This window comes from Dasypus novemcinctus, chromosome 8 (genome assembly GCF_030445035.2).
Source record: "Dasypus novemcinctus isolate mDasNov1 chromosome 8, mDasNov1.1.hap2, whole genome shotgun sequence".
NCBI classification, from domain to species: Eukaryota; Metazoa; Chordata; class Mammalia; order Cingulata; family Dasypodidae; genus Dasypus; species Dasypus novemcinctus.
The window spans coordinates 129,956,440-129,972,266 of record NC_080680.1 but is presented as its reverse complement, the minus strand read 5'-3'; the positions used below and the strand labels follow the sequence as shown (position 1 = coordinate 129,972,266).

Here is a 15,827-nt window from a genome sequence, read left to right as displayed (position 1 = left end):
CCGGCGGGCAGGGAATGGGGGTCGAGGCAGGTGAGCAGCCTGGGCTGGGCCGTGGCCTAAGCCCCCCCTGCACACTGGGGTTGACCCCCAGGGTGGGGCCGAGAGCCCAGGCCTCTGGACGGGAAGGCACCTCTGCTGAGTGTTTCTGAAGGAGCGGGGCAACCAAAGCCTGGCCCTCTACCCTGGGGCGCTGGACCTGTGGCCTGGGGTCCCTAGAGAAAGCCGGAGCGCAAAAAGGGGAGAGCCTTTCCTGCCGGGGTCCGCCCTCCTCCTCTGGGGGCTCTGGGGCCGTTGAGGGGGCAGGAGACTGCCCTGCTCCTCTGATCTGGCCCCGAGGGCTGCTGAGCTCGGCCGCTGGACGCAGGGAGACGCTGTGGCTCTGCAGGCTGCACCCTGGACGCACCCTGGGCGCTCTCCTGAGGCCGCCTGCCCCAGCTGCGGAGGGGCGCTTGTTCTGCCGTGTCGGGGCGGCCCCGGGTGGGGCCTGTGGTTCGGGCAGGGAACAGCGAGTCTGGGGGCTCTGAAGTTGCACGCTTGTAGGCCAACCTACAGGGCAGCTCGTCCCTAAGCCCACAGGTGGCGCAAAACAATGCAACAGACTGTACAAATCCTTACAGTGAATCCAGCAACTGGAAAGGAAACGTCAGAGGTTACGGCAGGCAGCCGAGGGCCCCAGGCATGCAGCCCACTGGGGTGCAGGCGAGGGGGGTGGCCCAGGGCAGCTGCCTGCCAAGGGACTGGGGGTCAGGGTGCCCCGGGGGGTGCAGAGATGCCAGGAAACTCCTGCAGGCGGCAGGCAGGCACCCCGGGGGGCACAGAGGCGCCCCACCTGCCTGGGGCACCCGCTCAGCCAGCTCCTCCCCTTCCGCTCTCGGGCCTCCTCACTGTGCTCTAGACACCCCGTCCCTTCCTGCACACCCCGGAGGCTGCCTGCCCCTGCCACCCTGAGCATCCCACCCCTCTCTGCAGCCGCCATCTGGCTAAGGACCTCCTGCCCTGGGTCTCTTCTCTGAAAACAAGGGGAGAAAGTGAGCCCCGCTTTGCCCATAAACCCAAGGCCTTGCTACTGCTCGAGGGGCTGGGTACAAGGACAGGCCTCTGAGCCCCGCAATGGCCCCCACCCCGACTCAAGGCTTGTTTCTTTGCCCGTCATCCTTGGGCCACTGAGCTTTCCAGACACCGTGCCCGATACCACCACTCCCTGATTCAACAAAACTGTCCGACTCTCCCCACCGCCTAAAAAGTAAATCCAAAACTACTTGTTTCGTCCAAATTTCAAGGCCCTTCTCAACTGTCCGAGCTGTCCTTCGCAGCCTCTCTGGTGCCTTCTACCCTCCAGCTGGACACGAGGCCACAGCCCTCACCCTTCTCCAGGGCCTCCTGCTGCCCCTTGCCTGCACTCAGCTGGGAGGTCTCTGGGTCCCCAGCACACTGCAGATACTGGGTGATGGATGAACACGAGCAGCAGGTCTGCTCAAAGCAGGTGTGATGGCATCTTAACGTCTTTGAAGCTCTGCACTTCACCTCAAAGTGCTGAGGGGGCTCGGAAAGGTGCCAGCTCCATGCCTCTCTAATCCCTGCATACACATGCACACTTGCGTGTATGCCCACAAGTACTGCATATGTATATATGTAGACACATGCATGCACTCAAGCTTGCATATACACACGCTCGTGCATGCACATGTATGCACATTCATGTGCACACGTACAATGCACACATGTGTGTATATGTCCATCCATGCACACTCATGTTCACATGTACACTCAGAGACATGCACACCTGTGTACACATACATGCTTAGTTACACATATGCACGCCCACGTGCTCGCATACATGCCCACACATATGCACACATCGACACATGCACACGTGTGCAGATACACACTCATACACATGCAATCTGCACACTTGCAGCCCATGTATGTGCACACATAGGTACACAAAGCACACGCATGTGTACGTGAACACACAAAATTCTTGACGAATTTCACAAAGTTGCGTTGTTATTTCAAAAATTTTCCCAAAGAAGAGGGAGAAATCCACACGGTTTCCTGGGAAATAAGACAGCTACGTCCAGTGTGGAGGCTACGGACAGTTTCGAGGCTCGCAGGGTCAGAACCGGGTGCTCGGTGCCTCTGCGGGGCCTCGGCTCCCCTGCGCGGAGCCAAGCTGGGTGCTGTGCCTGGGCGGGGTGGGAGTCGCAGCTGTCTGGGCTCCCTCGGCCACAGACCTCCGCGGGTGAGGCTGTGGGGTGCTCTCTACTCCTCAGTCAGCTGCTTCTGCATCACGTCACCACCGCCTGTGCCTGCTGGCGGCCCTGGTGCCGTTCCCTCCAGCCCGCAAGGCTGTCGACGGCCAGCTCCTCGCCCGGGTCTCCCACTTCTGCTCCTGCCTGAGGGAGCGTACAGCTCACCACCATCTGAGGATGTCGCCTCCGGCCTTTGCCTTTAGACCAAACAGCGTTCTATAAAGCACCCCTGGTTTTCAGCAACATTTTCTCCTCCAGAAAGATGTGCTGCAGACGTCGACTGTCCAGACCCCAGGTGGGAGGTCGCTGAGCGCTCACCCGGCCCCACCTCTCCTGCAGCCTCTCCTGCCCTTTGCCTGAAGGGTGCCGGGCTCTGGGTGGGCCGGCCTGCCCCTGATCTGAACGAAACCCCTGTGTGCATGTTCCTGAGCCTACAGACTCCGGCAGAAGTGCCAGACGCTGCAGGGGAAACGTGTAGACTGTCAGGCACACAGTGGGACTCTCCAAAGCCAGGAACACAGAAGCAAAAACATGAAACACAAACAGCAGTGACGCCTAGTCTGCACCTGTGTAAACGTCGTAGTTTTCACTGGTGTGGCAAATGCAATGGAGACAGTACAGGCGGAGGAGCCCGATGCACCTGCGCAAGGCCTGATGGTGCCCTCGCCCAGGACTGTCCAGACCGGCAGGGACCGCACAGCTGCCTCCTGTGGGGGCTGAGGAGGGCAGGGAGGGGCCTGGCCTTCCGCCCTCAGGCCCTCTGGGCCCTGCGGGCAGGAGTATCTGTGAGGCCCCGAGGGCCGGGCAAAAGGCTCCATCCAGGCCCACGGCTGCAGCAAAGGCACGGAGCCCCCTTCCCTGACCGTCGCCTCCAGGCCCCTCCTCAACAGGGGGTGTGGGGGCGGAGCTGTGCAGGGGGGCGTGGGCAGGCAGCTGGGGCTGGGAGGAGGGCATGGACTGTGCTGCACCTGGCCGGGGTCTCTGGGGACCGCCGGCCCCCGTTCACTCACACACCCATTTGTTCACTTGCACCTTCGCTGAATGCGCTCCGTGAATGAGACATGGGGCTGAGCAATCTCACCAAAAGCCGGGTCTCCAGCCGCCTCCGCCCCGGGTCCTGCCATGCAGAGGGCGCGCCCAGCTCACACTGCTTGTGCGAGCGAGCGAGCAAATGGATGGAGGAAGGAGCAAACGGACTGTGGGTGGGCGAGCCCTGTTGCTTCGCCCTCCTGAGTGCGCGCTCTGCTGAGCTCAGGGCTCTGCCCTGGAACGGGGTCTCAGGCAGCTCAACTCCCCATCCCAGGCCCTCCGCAGTCACCCCCACTCACACAGCACAGCAGCCCTTTCATACCACAACCAAAGGTTCGCAAGCCCTGGGGCCTCCCAGCGCTCACGTGTCACCCGCAGCAGTTCGCTGAGTGCAGTGGACGCTGTGCTGTGCTGGGACCGGCCCTGCCCAAGAGGGAGACCTCCAGCCCCCGGGAAAACCTCTTGCAGCCCCCAATCACTTTCCCCAGGAAGCCCCTGAGCTTGCGAGGAGGGTGAGGACAGGAGACGGGCCTCGCTGTTCCCGCCCACCATCCCGCCACCCCTCCACGGGAAGAGGAGCCCCTCAGGCCCTGCAGGAGGCAGGCGCAGCGCCGAGCCCCCACGACCCGGCGAGCCTCCCTTGGTCTGTTTCTCAGACCCTGGGAGGGACACAGAAGCCGAGGCCGAGGACAGTCTGCCGGGGGGATGCCACCCCGTCCTGTGTGGAGTGGGGCACACCCCAGGGGCAGTGGCCTGAGGAGTACCCCGCTCGCAGCCAGTCCGCAGCGGCGCCTGGCCCTTCCTGAGGTCCCGGGGGCCACTCACCACGCGGCCGGGTCGTATTCAGCCCAGACGCGGAGGAACTCGTCCAGGTGGTGGGGCCCTAGGATGGAAGAGTCCCGCGTGAGGTACTCGAAATTGTCCATGATGACGGCCACAAAGAGGTTCAGCATCTGCAGGCAGGAGCAGAGGGCGACACGGAGAGAGCCCTCTGGGCCGCTGTGCAGGGTGGCGAGCTGCTGGCCAGGCTGGCCACGGCTCGTCCCGGCCCCCCGCTCCCCCCTGACCCGTCCCCCAAAAGCTGCTGCTGCCCAGCCCCTTCAGGCCTGCAGGCCGCCCGCCCACCTCGGGGCTGCCGTCCTCCCCCGCTCAGGCTGGCCTTTAAGGAAGTCAGTGGGGGGGGTCAGGAGCTTGTGCCTGGAGGCCGTCACCTGGGTCTAAGCGTGGGCTGGCCACCCGGCTGCAGAGCCCGGCCTCTCCCAGCCCTGGGTTTTCCCTGTTCCTTCGACGCCAGGCTCATGGGCTGGTGGCAAAGACAAACACACAGTTTCGAGCCAATCGCTGTCAGCAGGTGTCATGACTTCACCTCTGGTTTCCTCGACGGTGCCCCAAATCTCAGTCTAACTTAGACCTGCCACCCCAAACCAGCCCCACTCTCCTACCGCATTCCTGCGCTCGCAGACGAGCCAGGCCCGAGGCGTGCCAAAGTGTGAGCAGAGCAGGCCACCTCCACGGGGGGTGCCCAGAGGCCGTGCTCCCAGCCTCAGGCGAGGCGAAGGCACAGGTGCGAGCAGGGAGCCCCTCGCTTCTGTGGGAGCAGACCCCAAGGGCCGTGGCCACACAACACCCACTTGTAGAGAAGGCCAGACAGGGATTTTCTGATTCGTTCCAGACATGTCCAGGGATTACTGCCCATGGGTGCTGCAGCCTCGAGAATGTGGCTCGTGGAACTGACTCTGCAGCCAAGTGCGCAGTGAGGCCAGGCTGCGAGGCTGGACCCTGCGGAGAGCAGCACCCGTAGCCCTCTCCTCGGGACGCCCTGCCCTCCTGCCCCAAGTCTTCACTGGGGTGACCCCAATGTACAATCCTTTCCTTGGTTTCTAGCAACTAATGAAGCACAACCCACGGGTTTTCCATACTTCTCTTACCTACACACGGGCTCATTTATCTCAGCTGACCACCCCCACCTCCCTCCAGACCCCCCCAGACCTACAGCCACCAGAGGAAGCCCCGTGCCGCCATCATCCTGAACGTGCTCTGCAGCTTCTGCTCAGGCTCCACAGGGACGTTCCTTCTCCATCCTCTTCAAAAAACCACCTGTTCTGTAATGCCCCTGCCACTACCACCCTCTCCCCTTGTCCATGGAGGCTAAGCTCCCGGATCACTGCTAGCCCCCTTGTGCCCCCGTCATCTCGTCATGCCACCCGCTGCTGGGCCTCTTGCGCTCTGCTCACGCCCGCCGCCCGCCTCACAACTCCTTTCCCTGGGCTTCTCGGCGGGGGGCTCCTGGCAACCTCCAAGCCTGGACTCCCGAGCCACTGCGCTCCACGGCTCGCTCCCTCCAAGCCCGCATTCTCAGGTCGCAGCCCGCAAAGGCCTCCCACGACAGCGCCACTGTCCTCACCTCCCCACTGGCGTGCCGTCCCACGCCCAGCCCCACACCCAAAGCCCCCTGGCCTTCTTTCCCTCGCACTTGTCTGGGAAATCCCAGCTCTAAAGAACCCACTTCCCTACCCACTTGAGCAAGGGGAGAATGCCACAAATGGTGCCAGCCTGGCGTGCGCAGTGGCCACAGCTGTGACCTTGTGCCCCCGTAGCATGGGCTGTTCTTGGAGGGCTTGTCTCTGCATCTCTCGTGGTCTCTTGAGCCTGCTCTGATAAGGCTTCCGATCCTACCAGGTTTCTTGTGAGGGTAACTTTGCAAACCCAACGAACAATTCTCAGCTTTCATCTTCCGTGTTCTCCCAACCATACTCCACGTCTACGAGGCTCCTGCCCTCTGGAGACGGTTTCTTCCTTCCTGGTCCTGGTTCCCCGCTCTGCTACTGCCTGACCTGGAGCCGATGCTTCTTCTTGACCCTACACGCCCCAGGGCGGATCCTCAGCCACCCTCTCCATCCCTGTTCCTTCCCACCTTGGTGTTTCTTAAAGGTGAGCGCACGCAGTCACCTGGAGAGCCTATGACACTCAACTCCTGGGTCCCACTCCCAGAGACACAGCACATCTGGAAGGGCCCAGGAATCTGCATTTCTACAAGCTCTTGGGTATCACCTAAGCCCACAGTGGGCAGCAGGGACCGAGAGGGAACCATCCAGCCCCATAAATGCACAGACTGATGTCGATTCCAGCCCAGATCTGGGAGGCGTCTCGACCACCCCGCCCTGGCCTCACACTGCTGCTCCCCAATCCCCCGTCTCAGGGTTGGCCCATGTCCGCGGGGTCTCTCACACCATGTCCGGTCCGTCAGCCACGTCAGCTCCACCCTGGAGGTCCAGTCCCCTCCACGGCCTTGCCCCTGCCCAGGCCACCTCACCCCTCGCTGTCCCTTGCTCACTCCCCAGCCCCCTCCTGATGAAGCACACAGAAACCAGATGCGTGTCTGCAGCACAGACCACCCATGTCACTCCTCCTCGCCCCCAGGGCTCCCTGCTGGGCCTGGGGACAAGTCCAGGCTCCAGGATGGGCCTGGCCTCCCTGCTCCCCACACACGCCTCTCCTTGGCCTGGCCAGCCGAGCCTGTCGGCTGCAGAGCTCCTGCTCTGTATCCCGCCGCCACAGTCGAAGTCCTTCAGGAGCTGGAAGCTAAGGGACACCCCGGGAAGCCGAACACCTTTCTCCAAGGCAGGAGCTCAATGCTGATGGGACTCCTAGGCTTACAGCCTCTGGAGGAAAAGCCCACCAACCTGGAATCTGCTTGTAGCATGGCACGGCAAGACCAGAGCTCACCAGCAGACGCGGTGGGCCGCCCCACGGCTACCACTTACCAGGAAGGAGCAAAGGAAGATGAAGGAGACGAAGTAGAAGTAGGCAAAGTCACTCCCACACTCGCTGGCGTTGGCGTGCTCGTCGCAGGCCCGGTCGCTGAGACAAGACAGCATGATCTCGTGCCAGGCCTCCCCTGTGGCACTCCTGAGGAGAAGCAGAGCGCGGGAGGGCAGAGAATGCCCAGGGCGAGGTGAGCCAGGGCGGGCACGCGCACACCCTGCCTGCGCCCCACGGGAGTGTTTCCTAAGAATCTTCTGGCATTAGATTTCCAAACTGATCATTAACTGATAAAGAGCTAGTTAATAAATTAATCCAGTCCACAGTGAGCTTTCCTCCATGGATGGGTGGCACTGAAAACGAACATGCCCACAGCCAAATTCCCGATCTGCTCCCAAAACTCGCTCTGCCCCAGCCTTCCTCATGCCTCCCATGTCCCGTGAACACTCAGGGACCCCGCCCTGGGCAGCCCCACCTGCATGGCACACCTGGGCACACCTGGTCACGCGGCCAGCACCAGGGCTGTACCAGGTCAGCTGCCAGACCACAGAGGACTGGGCGGAGGCTGGGCCCACCCACTCGGGGGCAGCTGCCTGAGGTGTCCACTGGGTCTGGCGAGGGGGCTCAGGTGACATGCCCACCAGGGGGTAAGAAAAACTTTTGGTACCAGTGGCCTGAAATTGCAACTGGCTTCAAACACACAAGGCAAGATATTAACAGATGAAGATGAAACAAAAGTAACAGATAGTGCTCAAAAGAACAGCATTGTTTAGGGGAAAGTATACACTCCAGGAGGCAAATTCATGTGATGCAAAGAAACAAGAGGCAGCACTCTGCAAGCAGCTCAGCAGCCCTGACTCTGGTCTCAGCACCACCGTTCACAGAAAACAGCCAGAACCCTGAAGGGGGTGGGGCCCCCTGAGCCAGGACTGGGTGTCCTGGGGTCCCCTGGGCTGGCCTGGGAAGGGGGTGTCCTGGGGTCCCCTGGGCTGGCCTGGGACCTTGGTTCGAGGCATTTCCGTAAAGGAGCAGAGGTGGTAAACCCCTGGAAGGGGCCCAAGGCCCCGTCTGAGCTCGGCTGCCCCTCACGTCAGTCCCTTCCCTCCGGGCAGGCTGCCCTCCCTGCCCGCACATGCCAGTCCGAGCGCCCACCGACAGGACGAGCCGCACCCGCACCAGCAATGCACCCCCACGAGGGGCCCTCAAACCAGCCCCGCGGCCCGAGCTCTGCACGGCTTCTTGGCCAGGCTGTACCGCGGAGCCCAGGAGCCCTGGACAGATGGCAGTTCAGCCCCGGATTCTGGGAGGGGCTGGCCTTGGGGGCCCTTTGGGGAAGGAGCTCAGGGAGAGGAGGGGCCGGGAGGGCCATGCGGGAGTGCGGGGCCATCTGCAGCTGGGGTGTGGGCCCCGCAGGTGTGCCCTCAACTTTCCACCTGCTCTGAGAGCAGGGAGCAGCCCAGGGGGCACAGGGAAGTCAGCAGCTCAGGGCTCCAGCAGCGTACCTGAACAGCAGCATCAGGGCTTGTAAGAAAGTCCGAAAGTTGTTGTGCCGGTTGATGCTGGTGTCATCGTCCAGGGCAATATTTCCAAAGACCTGCAGAGTAAGGAAAGGGGGTGCTGACACAGTTGGTTTCTGGGAGCCAGGGCCCGGTAGGCATGGGACAGGCCCGTGAAGCCACGCCCACAGGGATGTGGCACTCCGCCCCACCCTGCCATGGCCACGGGCCTTCCCAAACCCCGTCAGCACCCGCCTCTGCCTCTGGGCACGCTGTGGTGCGCAGCCTGCTTCAGCGCAGCTCTACGTGTCCACGGAAGAGGCTGAGGCTGAGTTCACAGCGTTCTGCCATAGGTAAGAAGGGAAGTGGTTTCCATTTCCCTTATCAGATCACACAGGAGTAATCGAACTGGTAATAGCTCTAATAGGTCATTTGAAACTGCAACCATTTCACAATGGGTTTTTTAATCCATCTTCCTTTTTTTTTCAGAGTAAGAAATACAAACAAGTCAGTAACTGAATTTAGCTTATAGTTCGGTATCCAGCTGAAAAACTTATGAACTGTCACATCTCCATTGAAAAACAAAGATAGGTGACATTCCTGCTGGTGTTTATCACAGACCAAAGCAGGAAAATCAGAGTTCTTTTAAATGACATTGATCTCAGCACATTTTAAAGCAAGAGAACTTTCCCTGACAGAGATCACCTAACCTCTAAGACATGGCACCATCCCATGCTAAATTAGCATTTCATTCCTACTGTTGGAAAGTGGCCGGATGCCAAAGGTTTATTATGACTGAGATACGAGTTGGCATCTTTTAAGTGCTCTTCCAAAGTAGCTGGCGGGGTATTCTTTGGTAAAATAAAGGAAATCTAGAAGATGGAAGCTGAATTTGACCAAGGGCAGGGATGAGATATGACCCTGGGGACCTCTCAGGTGTGGGAAGAGGAGCAGCTTCACCAGATAAGGGGTGGGGGCTCCCCTCCAGAACTGCTGCCAGGCTAACACTCAGCCTCCTGCATGTGGCCCCTGCTCCCCCAGCCTCGACTTAAATGTGTGCACCTTTGCTGTGGCTGGACCTGGAGGCCACTCCACCAATGGAGGACCCTCTTGACAGAAGTGGGGTGCATCTGCTTGGAGGGACAACAGGGAGGTGTCAGAGTGGAAGCCCCATGCCCAGGCCAGCTGCATGACCCCACCCATAAGTCTTCTCGAGAATTAAAAACGTGTATAAAGGACCTAAAATAGTGACTGGATCATGGTAAATGCTCAAGTGCTAGTTTATGATCATCACTGAATGCCCAAGATCGACTCCTTCTGCGCAGTGGACAGGAGCCGCGCACACGCCCACCTGGCCGGGCAGGTGCACCCACCTGCATGCCGATGATGGCGTAGATGAAGAAGAGCATGGCGATGAGCAGACACACATAGGGCAGGGCCTGTGGAGATGGGGGCGTGTCAGGGCGGGCAACGGTGTCCCTGCGCCACTGACCACCCAGGGTCTTGTCTATAAATTGGGGTTGCAAAACCCACCCCGAAGCTTTCCTAAGAATCACAAATATCATCCATGGATACCTTAAAAACTACGTACAAGCAAAGGCAGGACAACACTCTGCCCTACCCTCCCCCCCAGCCGTCCGGAAGACTGGCCAAGCAGGAGGGTCAAGAGCCCTGGCAGCCATCCCTGCCGGGGCCCACCTTGAAGGACTGGACGAAGGTCCACAGCAGGATGCGGATGGTGTAGCCCTGGCGCAGCAGCTTGATGAGCCGCGCGGCTCGGAAGAGGCGCAGGAAGCTCAGGTTGATGAAGCCGTGCTGCAGGGAAGAGACGGCCCTTCGGAAATCAGCGCCCCACAAGCTCAAGAACGCTGCTCCCCTGCCCACAACCTCCCCCCAGGTGTCTCTAGTTGTTAAAAACAGCAGTTCAAATAAAAAATAACCACCTCACAGTCTAAGCAGCAATCAGCCACCAGAAAACCTCCCAAAAGTAAATCGCTTCTCATGCAGCAAACCAGAGAAAACCTCCTTCCACAGAGAGAAACCCTCTTCCAAGCAGCCCCGGGCCAGGTGGAGCTGGGCCTCAAACCAGAAGCCTCGACAGCGACCGTCTCGGGACACACGAAGCTATGTGCAAGTGCTGGGCACGGCCCCTTGTCCACTGAGTGCCCTGACGGGCCTCTCCTGGGCTTCGCAGTCAGGCCCTCCCCTCGGGCTCAGCCAGGGCTGGCAGGTGCGGCTCCTCTAGGCTGCTCCAGATCCCTGCAGGCACCTCCGGCCTGGCTCAGCTGCGGCAGCAGGTCTGCTCTGCAGAGCCCGGGCAGGTCTTAGCACTGTTGCCTCATCCAACGGGCTCAGAATCACTAACTCCTGGACTCCGAAGATGGCCTGAAGGGCAGGCTCCACCCCGGCCCTGGACACCTCGACCCCAGGACCACCTCCCACCACATTCCTGGGACGCACAGGCTCCAGGGAGGTGTTTGTGCTTAGGTGTGGGGGTACTGTGTGTGGCCAGCGTGGTCACCTGCCTCTCTACTTAGAGACCAGAGCACAGCGCCCGGAGCAGCTTCCTGCCCCTCCAGCATTTTCAAATGTGCAGGCAGCTCAGGATGACAGGCCTGTGTTGTCAGATGTGGTCACCAAATAAAGAGGGAAGAGAAGCAGAAGGGACGAGATGGCCGCGGCAGGAGCCCAAGCCGGAGGCGGCTGGCAAGGCCGGGCAGACCACGCAATCCCTCTCCGGAGCTGCCCGTCTCTGGGTCGGCGGTCAGCGGGCAGCCCTGCACCCCACGGGGCCCCAGGCCCGTCCTCATCCTCCCAGCAGGCGGATTCAGTCCTCGCGGTGGCCGTGGGGCCTGGGGCAGGCTTTGCACTCCAAAAGGCCGTAGGGGTTGCTGGCACAGGAGCGCTGAGGTGGCCAGGATCAGCGGGTGGACCTCCAGGGCATGGGCTGTGCACAGCTGTCCCTGCCAGCCCCCCCCTACCCAGGCTGGGTAAGGCACTCGGGCCAGACCAGACAGCACCACACGGCACGTGTACGGCCCGTCTCAGAGGATGCATGTGGGGATGGACCGACGCAGCAGCAGCTTGCTGGCAGTAAGGGGGTTCCAAGCACCTAGAGCCTCTGGGGGCACCCACTCTGAAGCCCCTGCTCGGCGGGTCGGAGCCTGGGCTGTGGAAACACAGCACCTGCCCAGCTCAAAAGCAACCTGCAATGAGGCAGCTGCCAGGGACGAGAAGACGTCCTCAAGATACGGGAGAGCACAGGACCCGAGACAGAAGACAAACAGGGCAAGGGAAGGGCACTGCAGAGAACCAGTGCACTAAGCCACGCAGCCACACGTGCCCACCCCGCCCGCCCACGCTCCTCAGGGCCTCCCTGGGGGGCAGGGGTGGCAGGAGGCAGGCAGCCCCCGAGAGCATGAAGACTGGATGTGAGGGGCCGCCAGCCCACCCCCTGGTCGCGACCGGGCCCCTGCTCCTGGAACCCCATGGTTTCTGTTGCACAGTAGAGGAGCTGCGCCCACCTCATGGCCGGGCCCTTCCTCACCGCCCCTGACCCTGCATCTAGAAGGCAGAGCCCAGAGGCACAGCTTGCATGCCGAGTGGGCATGGGTCCCGGACTCCTTCCAGCCTGACCTCCTTATCTGCAAAACGGAGATGCCAGGACACTCACACCCCTGGTGAGGAACGGCCGCGCCTCACAAGGCTCCGGCCATGACAGTAACCGCACAGCCCCAGGCCTGGCTGGGCAGCCCGGTGCCAGGTGCTCCATGGTGTCTGGTCAGAGGCCCAGGCCAGGGAAGCCTCCTCTCCAGCTCAGTGGGCAGGCCAGGCCCAGCGCCGCTCCGGCCCAGCGTGAAAGCAGAGTCCAGCTCTCACTATGCAGCTGCGACTCTATGGGGACAGGTGATCTTTCTAAAAAATAATTGTAACCGCACACACATACACATCACCTAATATGTCAGGAGGCGACACAGGTGCCAAAGAAGGGCAGAAGGCAGGGTGAGAGCAGAGGCAGGCAGGAAGGACTCTGAAGTTAGGAGCCAAGAGGACAGCTGGACATTTCCGTGGCATCGAAGGCATGCTCTCAAAACGCGCTCCTCCCTCCAGCCGTAACACCCAGTCACAAACTCTCACAGGAGTCGCAAGGATCTGCTACTGTCTATGGATTTCCACAGCTGCCTCTGCAGCTGGGGCTGCTCCCCGATACCTGGGCTCCCCTCTGAAAATTCTGACAGAGCTGGAAGGTAGGCCCACTTGTTACGACCCACCTCGGAAGAAGGAGCTCCGAGCCCTCGCTCTGCTGTCTCCTGGAGTGGACCCTGCTTCGCTCCACTCAGGCAGGCTCTCCAGGTCCCAAACACGCCACGGTGGCTGCCAGCCCCTTCCAGCCCCGTGCCCCAAGCCCATCTTCTGGGGAAGGGTCTGTCCAGGGAGGCGCTCCGGAGACTCTCCAGGGCCACAGGGGATTGCCGAGCGGCTCTGCCTGTCAGCGGGTTGGCTGTGCAACAGAAACCATGGGCCCTGCAGAGCACGGGACCAAAGGCACATCCTGGAAAACCTTCCTGTTCTGAGCCAGCCCCAGTAGGAGAAAGGGCCCTGGACACCCACTGTTCCAGGCCAGAGCCCCCATCTCCATCCTCACTGGGTCCTGGGATCTCAGTCCCTGGGAGGGCTCTCAGAAGCCGCTCCTGGACTCCCAGGAGGCAGGGTAAGGGCAGAAAGGAGCAGGTGCAGCACGTGCCATACACACAGGCGGGGGGATGGGGTGGGACCGAGAGCCACAGGAAACAAGAAGGCAGCGGAGCAGCGCAAGCAAAGCGGAGCAGAGCAAAGCAAGGCGTTTTAAGAACTGTTTAAAGTCATGAAACCAACCGTTTCCTATATGTGATGTTTTCATGGATGGATATTTGCATATTATTTACGAATTGGATGGTTTGAGCAGCAGGTGCACAACATACAGACGGAGACATGGGTTTTCGCATTGTATGTTGATTGGATGGCGTGAGTCAGCAGGTAGGTTAGGTAAATCAAGAATAAGAACAGAAAACAAAAGAGAAAACGAGTCACCAAGACAAGCAAAAACTCTGAACACATCACTGGAAAATTTCAGGTTTTGGTAAACTGCACATTTTCCTAAGATGCATCAAATCAAAACATGTTTTTGAAACCTGTAGGTTATGCAGACAGGGTGGCATTCATTTGCATTTCCATTTGTAATGCAAATCCAAAGATGATTCACAGACATTTTTATTTTTTAATTTCCAGGCAAAGAAATCAATGTCAGTTTTATGCTTTTTCCATTCCCCCCTAGTTTCCTTGCTTAAGACTATTGCTGTATTTTGACTTTGAAGTTGGGGGTGGGAACTGACACTCATTTTTGCCTAAGAAAAAAGTACATTCACAAAGCAAACATATGAAGTGATTTTTATGAAAAAAAACCCACGAATCCATGTGAAGGGTTTTCTTTCATCTTTTCTCCTCCAGGCAGTGCAGGCGGAGGAGCTGCATTCAGGGCAGGGGACCGGGAGCGTCTCAGACCACCCCAGCCTGAGCCCGGGCCTGGCCACCAGGACACTGCGGCGGCCACGGAGGGGCCACGTGACGGGGGCTCCAGCACGCGCCCAGCAGCCCCGGCGCCAGCAGGCACACCCATGCAGAAACCCCAAAAGCTGCGTCCTTGACGTTGGGATCGCGATGCTCAGAGCACTTCACCTGGAGGGACAGACTCCTGCTGCCCAGGAGGCCCATAGGGGCCAGAAACCACATGGCCTAGACGTTCCCGGGCACAACCCCCCACCGAGGGGCCGGGCCTGGCCAAGGCCACACCAGGACAGGGGACAGAGCCACCCTGGCTCTGCCTAAATGGCAGAGGGAGGCTTTTTAGCCTGGATTACTCAGATCATTAACTTTTAAAACCATGAAATAGTTTGCATGAACAAAAGAATATAAATGCATGTGTACACATACATACACTTAAAAATAATAAAGCTAATATTCATATATTCATCAACCAGCTTGATAGACGGCCACCCTTGCAGTCTATCTGCCCAAATGTAGCAACTATCCTTGATTCTTACTAATCCCTGCTTTTCTTTACAGCCTTACCACACTCCTCACATGTGTTATACCTTCGTCTGCTCATAAGCTGCATGATAGGACCACATGGTAGGTGGTCTTCTATGACTTACTCTTCTGGCTCAATGTTTCTGAGGCATCATATTGACAGGAATGTAATTTATGCACTTTTCACTGCTACATGGCATTTCATTCTATCAAAACACCCTCACTGACCGATGCATTCTACTGCAGATGGATATCCAGATGCTTCCAGTATTGTGCTGTCATGAGCAAGGTTGTATAAACAGCTGTGCAAACATCTCCAGGTTCATCTGTATGAGACATCTCCTGGGATATATGCCTAGCAGTGAAGTTGATGAGTTGTAGGTGTGCATATTTTCAACTTTCTAGGTCAGGCCAAACTTCTCCAGAGAGGTTGTACCCATTGCCGCCCCTGCCTGCAGTGGACATTCTGGCTGCTCTGCACCCTTGCCAACACTTAGTATTGCAAGGGTTTCTAATGTTTGATAAGCTGGTAGGTGTGAAACAACATCTCAACATTGTTTCAGTTTGCATTTGCTTGGTTTTATTTTCCTACGCTTATTGGTCATTTAGGTTTTTCATTCTGTAAGACACCCAGTCGTACATACCTTTTGCTCATTTTTCCATTGGTTGTTTATTTTTATGATTGACACCAATCCCCTGACAGTTATTTGGAAACCCCGTTACCCTCTGGCCATGCCTTCCCAGTCTTTTCTCTGATGCCCAGCTACTAAATGTTGCCGTGTCCAAGAGCTCAGTTGCTTGTTTTCTCTCCTTTATTGATCTCATTCAGGTGTAGGGATCTGATACCACCTTGTATGTTTCATTCCCAATTTTTTGTGCCAGCTTGGACCTCTCCTCCAAACTCCAGGCCCATCCTTCTAGCTGCTTGTTCTAGGAGATGCCTCAAACACAGCCTGACCTGCTGACCTTTTATACCCACATTCTTTCCCATTTCAATTAATAGCAATCCATTTTTTCCAAGTGCTCAGGCTAAAAAAGTTTGTCATCATTCCTGCCTCATCTTTCATCTTACATCTGGTCTATCAGCAGCTCTGCCTTTAAAAGATATCCAGAGTTGGACCCAGATCAAGATGGCAGAGTGAGATGCTTCGGGGCTCTGACCCAGACAGAAGCTTTGAACAACCATCAAGAACTGTAAAGATTTCTTTCTCAGGGATCCAGA

General features: G+C 58.6%; 1 protein-coding gene across 4 annotated transcripts in view; it reads right to left on the bottom strand.

The window, feature by feature from the left end:
- The window catches only part of CACNA1B (calcium voltage-gated channel subunit alpha1 B), a 211,157-nt gene that overhangs the window by 32,418 nt on the left and 162,912 nt on the right, over positions 1 to 15,827 (bottom strand). For all 4 annotated transcript variants that reach the window (XM_058302830.1, XM_071217146.1, XM_058302829.1 and 1 more), the window contains 5 exons: positions 10,238 to 10,354; positions 9,913 to 9,978; positions 8,546 to 8,637; positions 7,046 to 7,190; positions 4,107 to 4,234 (listed from right to left, as the gene is read on the bottom strand). In XM_058302830.1, coding sequence (XP_058158813.1) covers positions 4,107 to 4,234; positions 7,046 to 7,190; positions 8,546 to 8,637; positions 9,913 to 9,978; positions 10,238 to 10,354 — 548 coding nt within the window. The remainder of the gene's footprint in view (positions 1 to 4,106; positions 4,235 to 7,045; positions 7,191 to 8,545; positions 8,638 to 9,912; positions 9,979 to 10,237; positions 10,355 to 15,827) is intronic.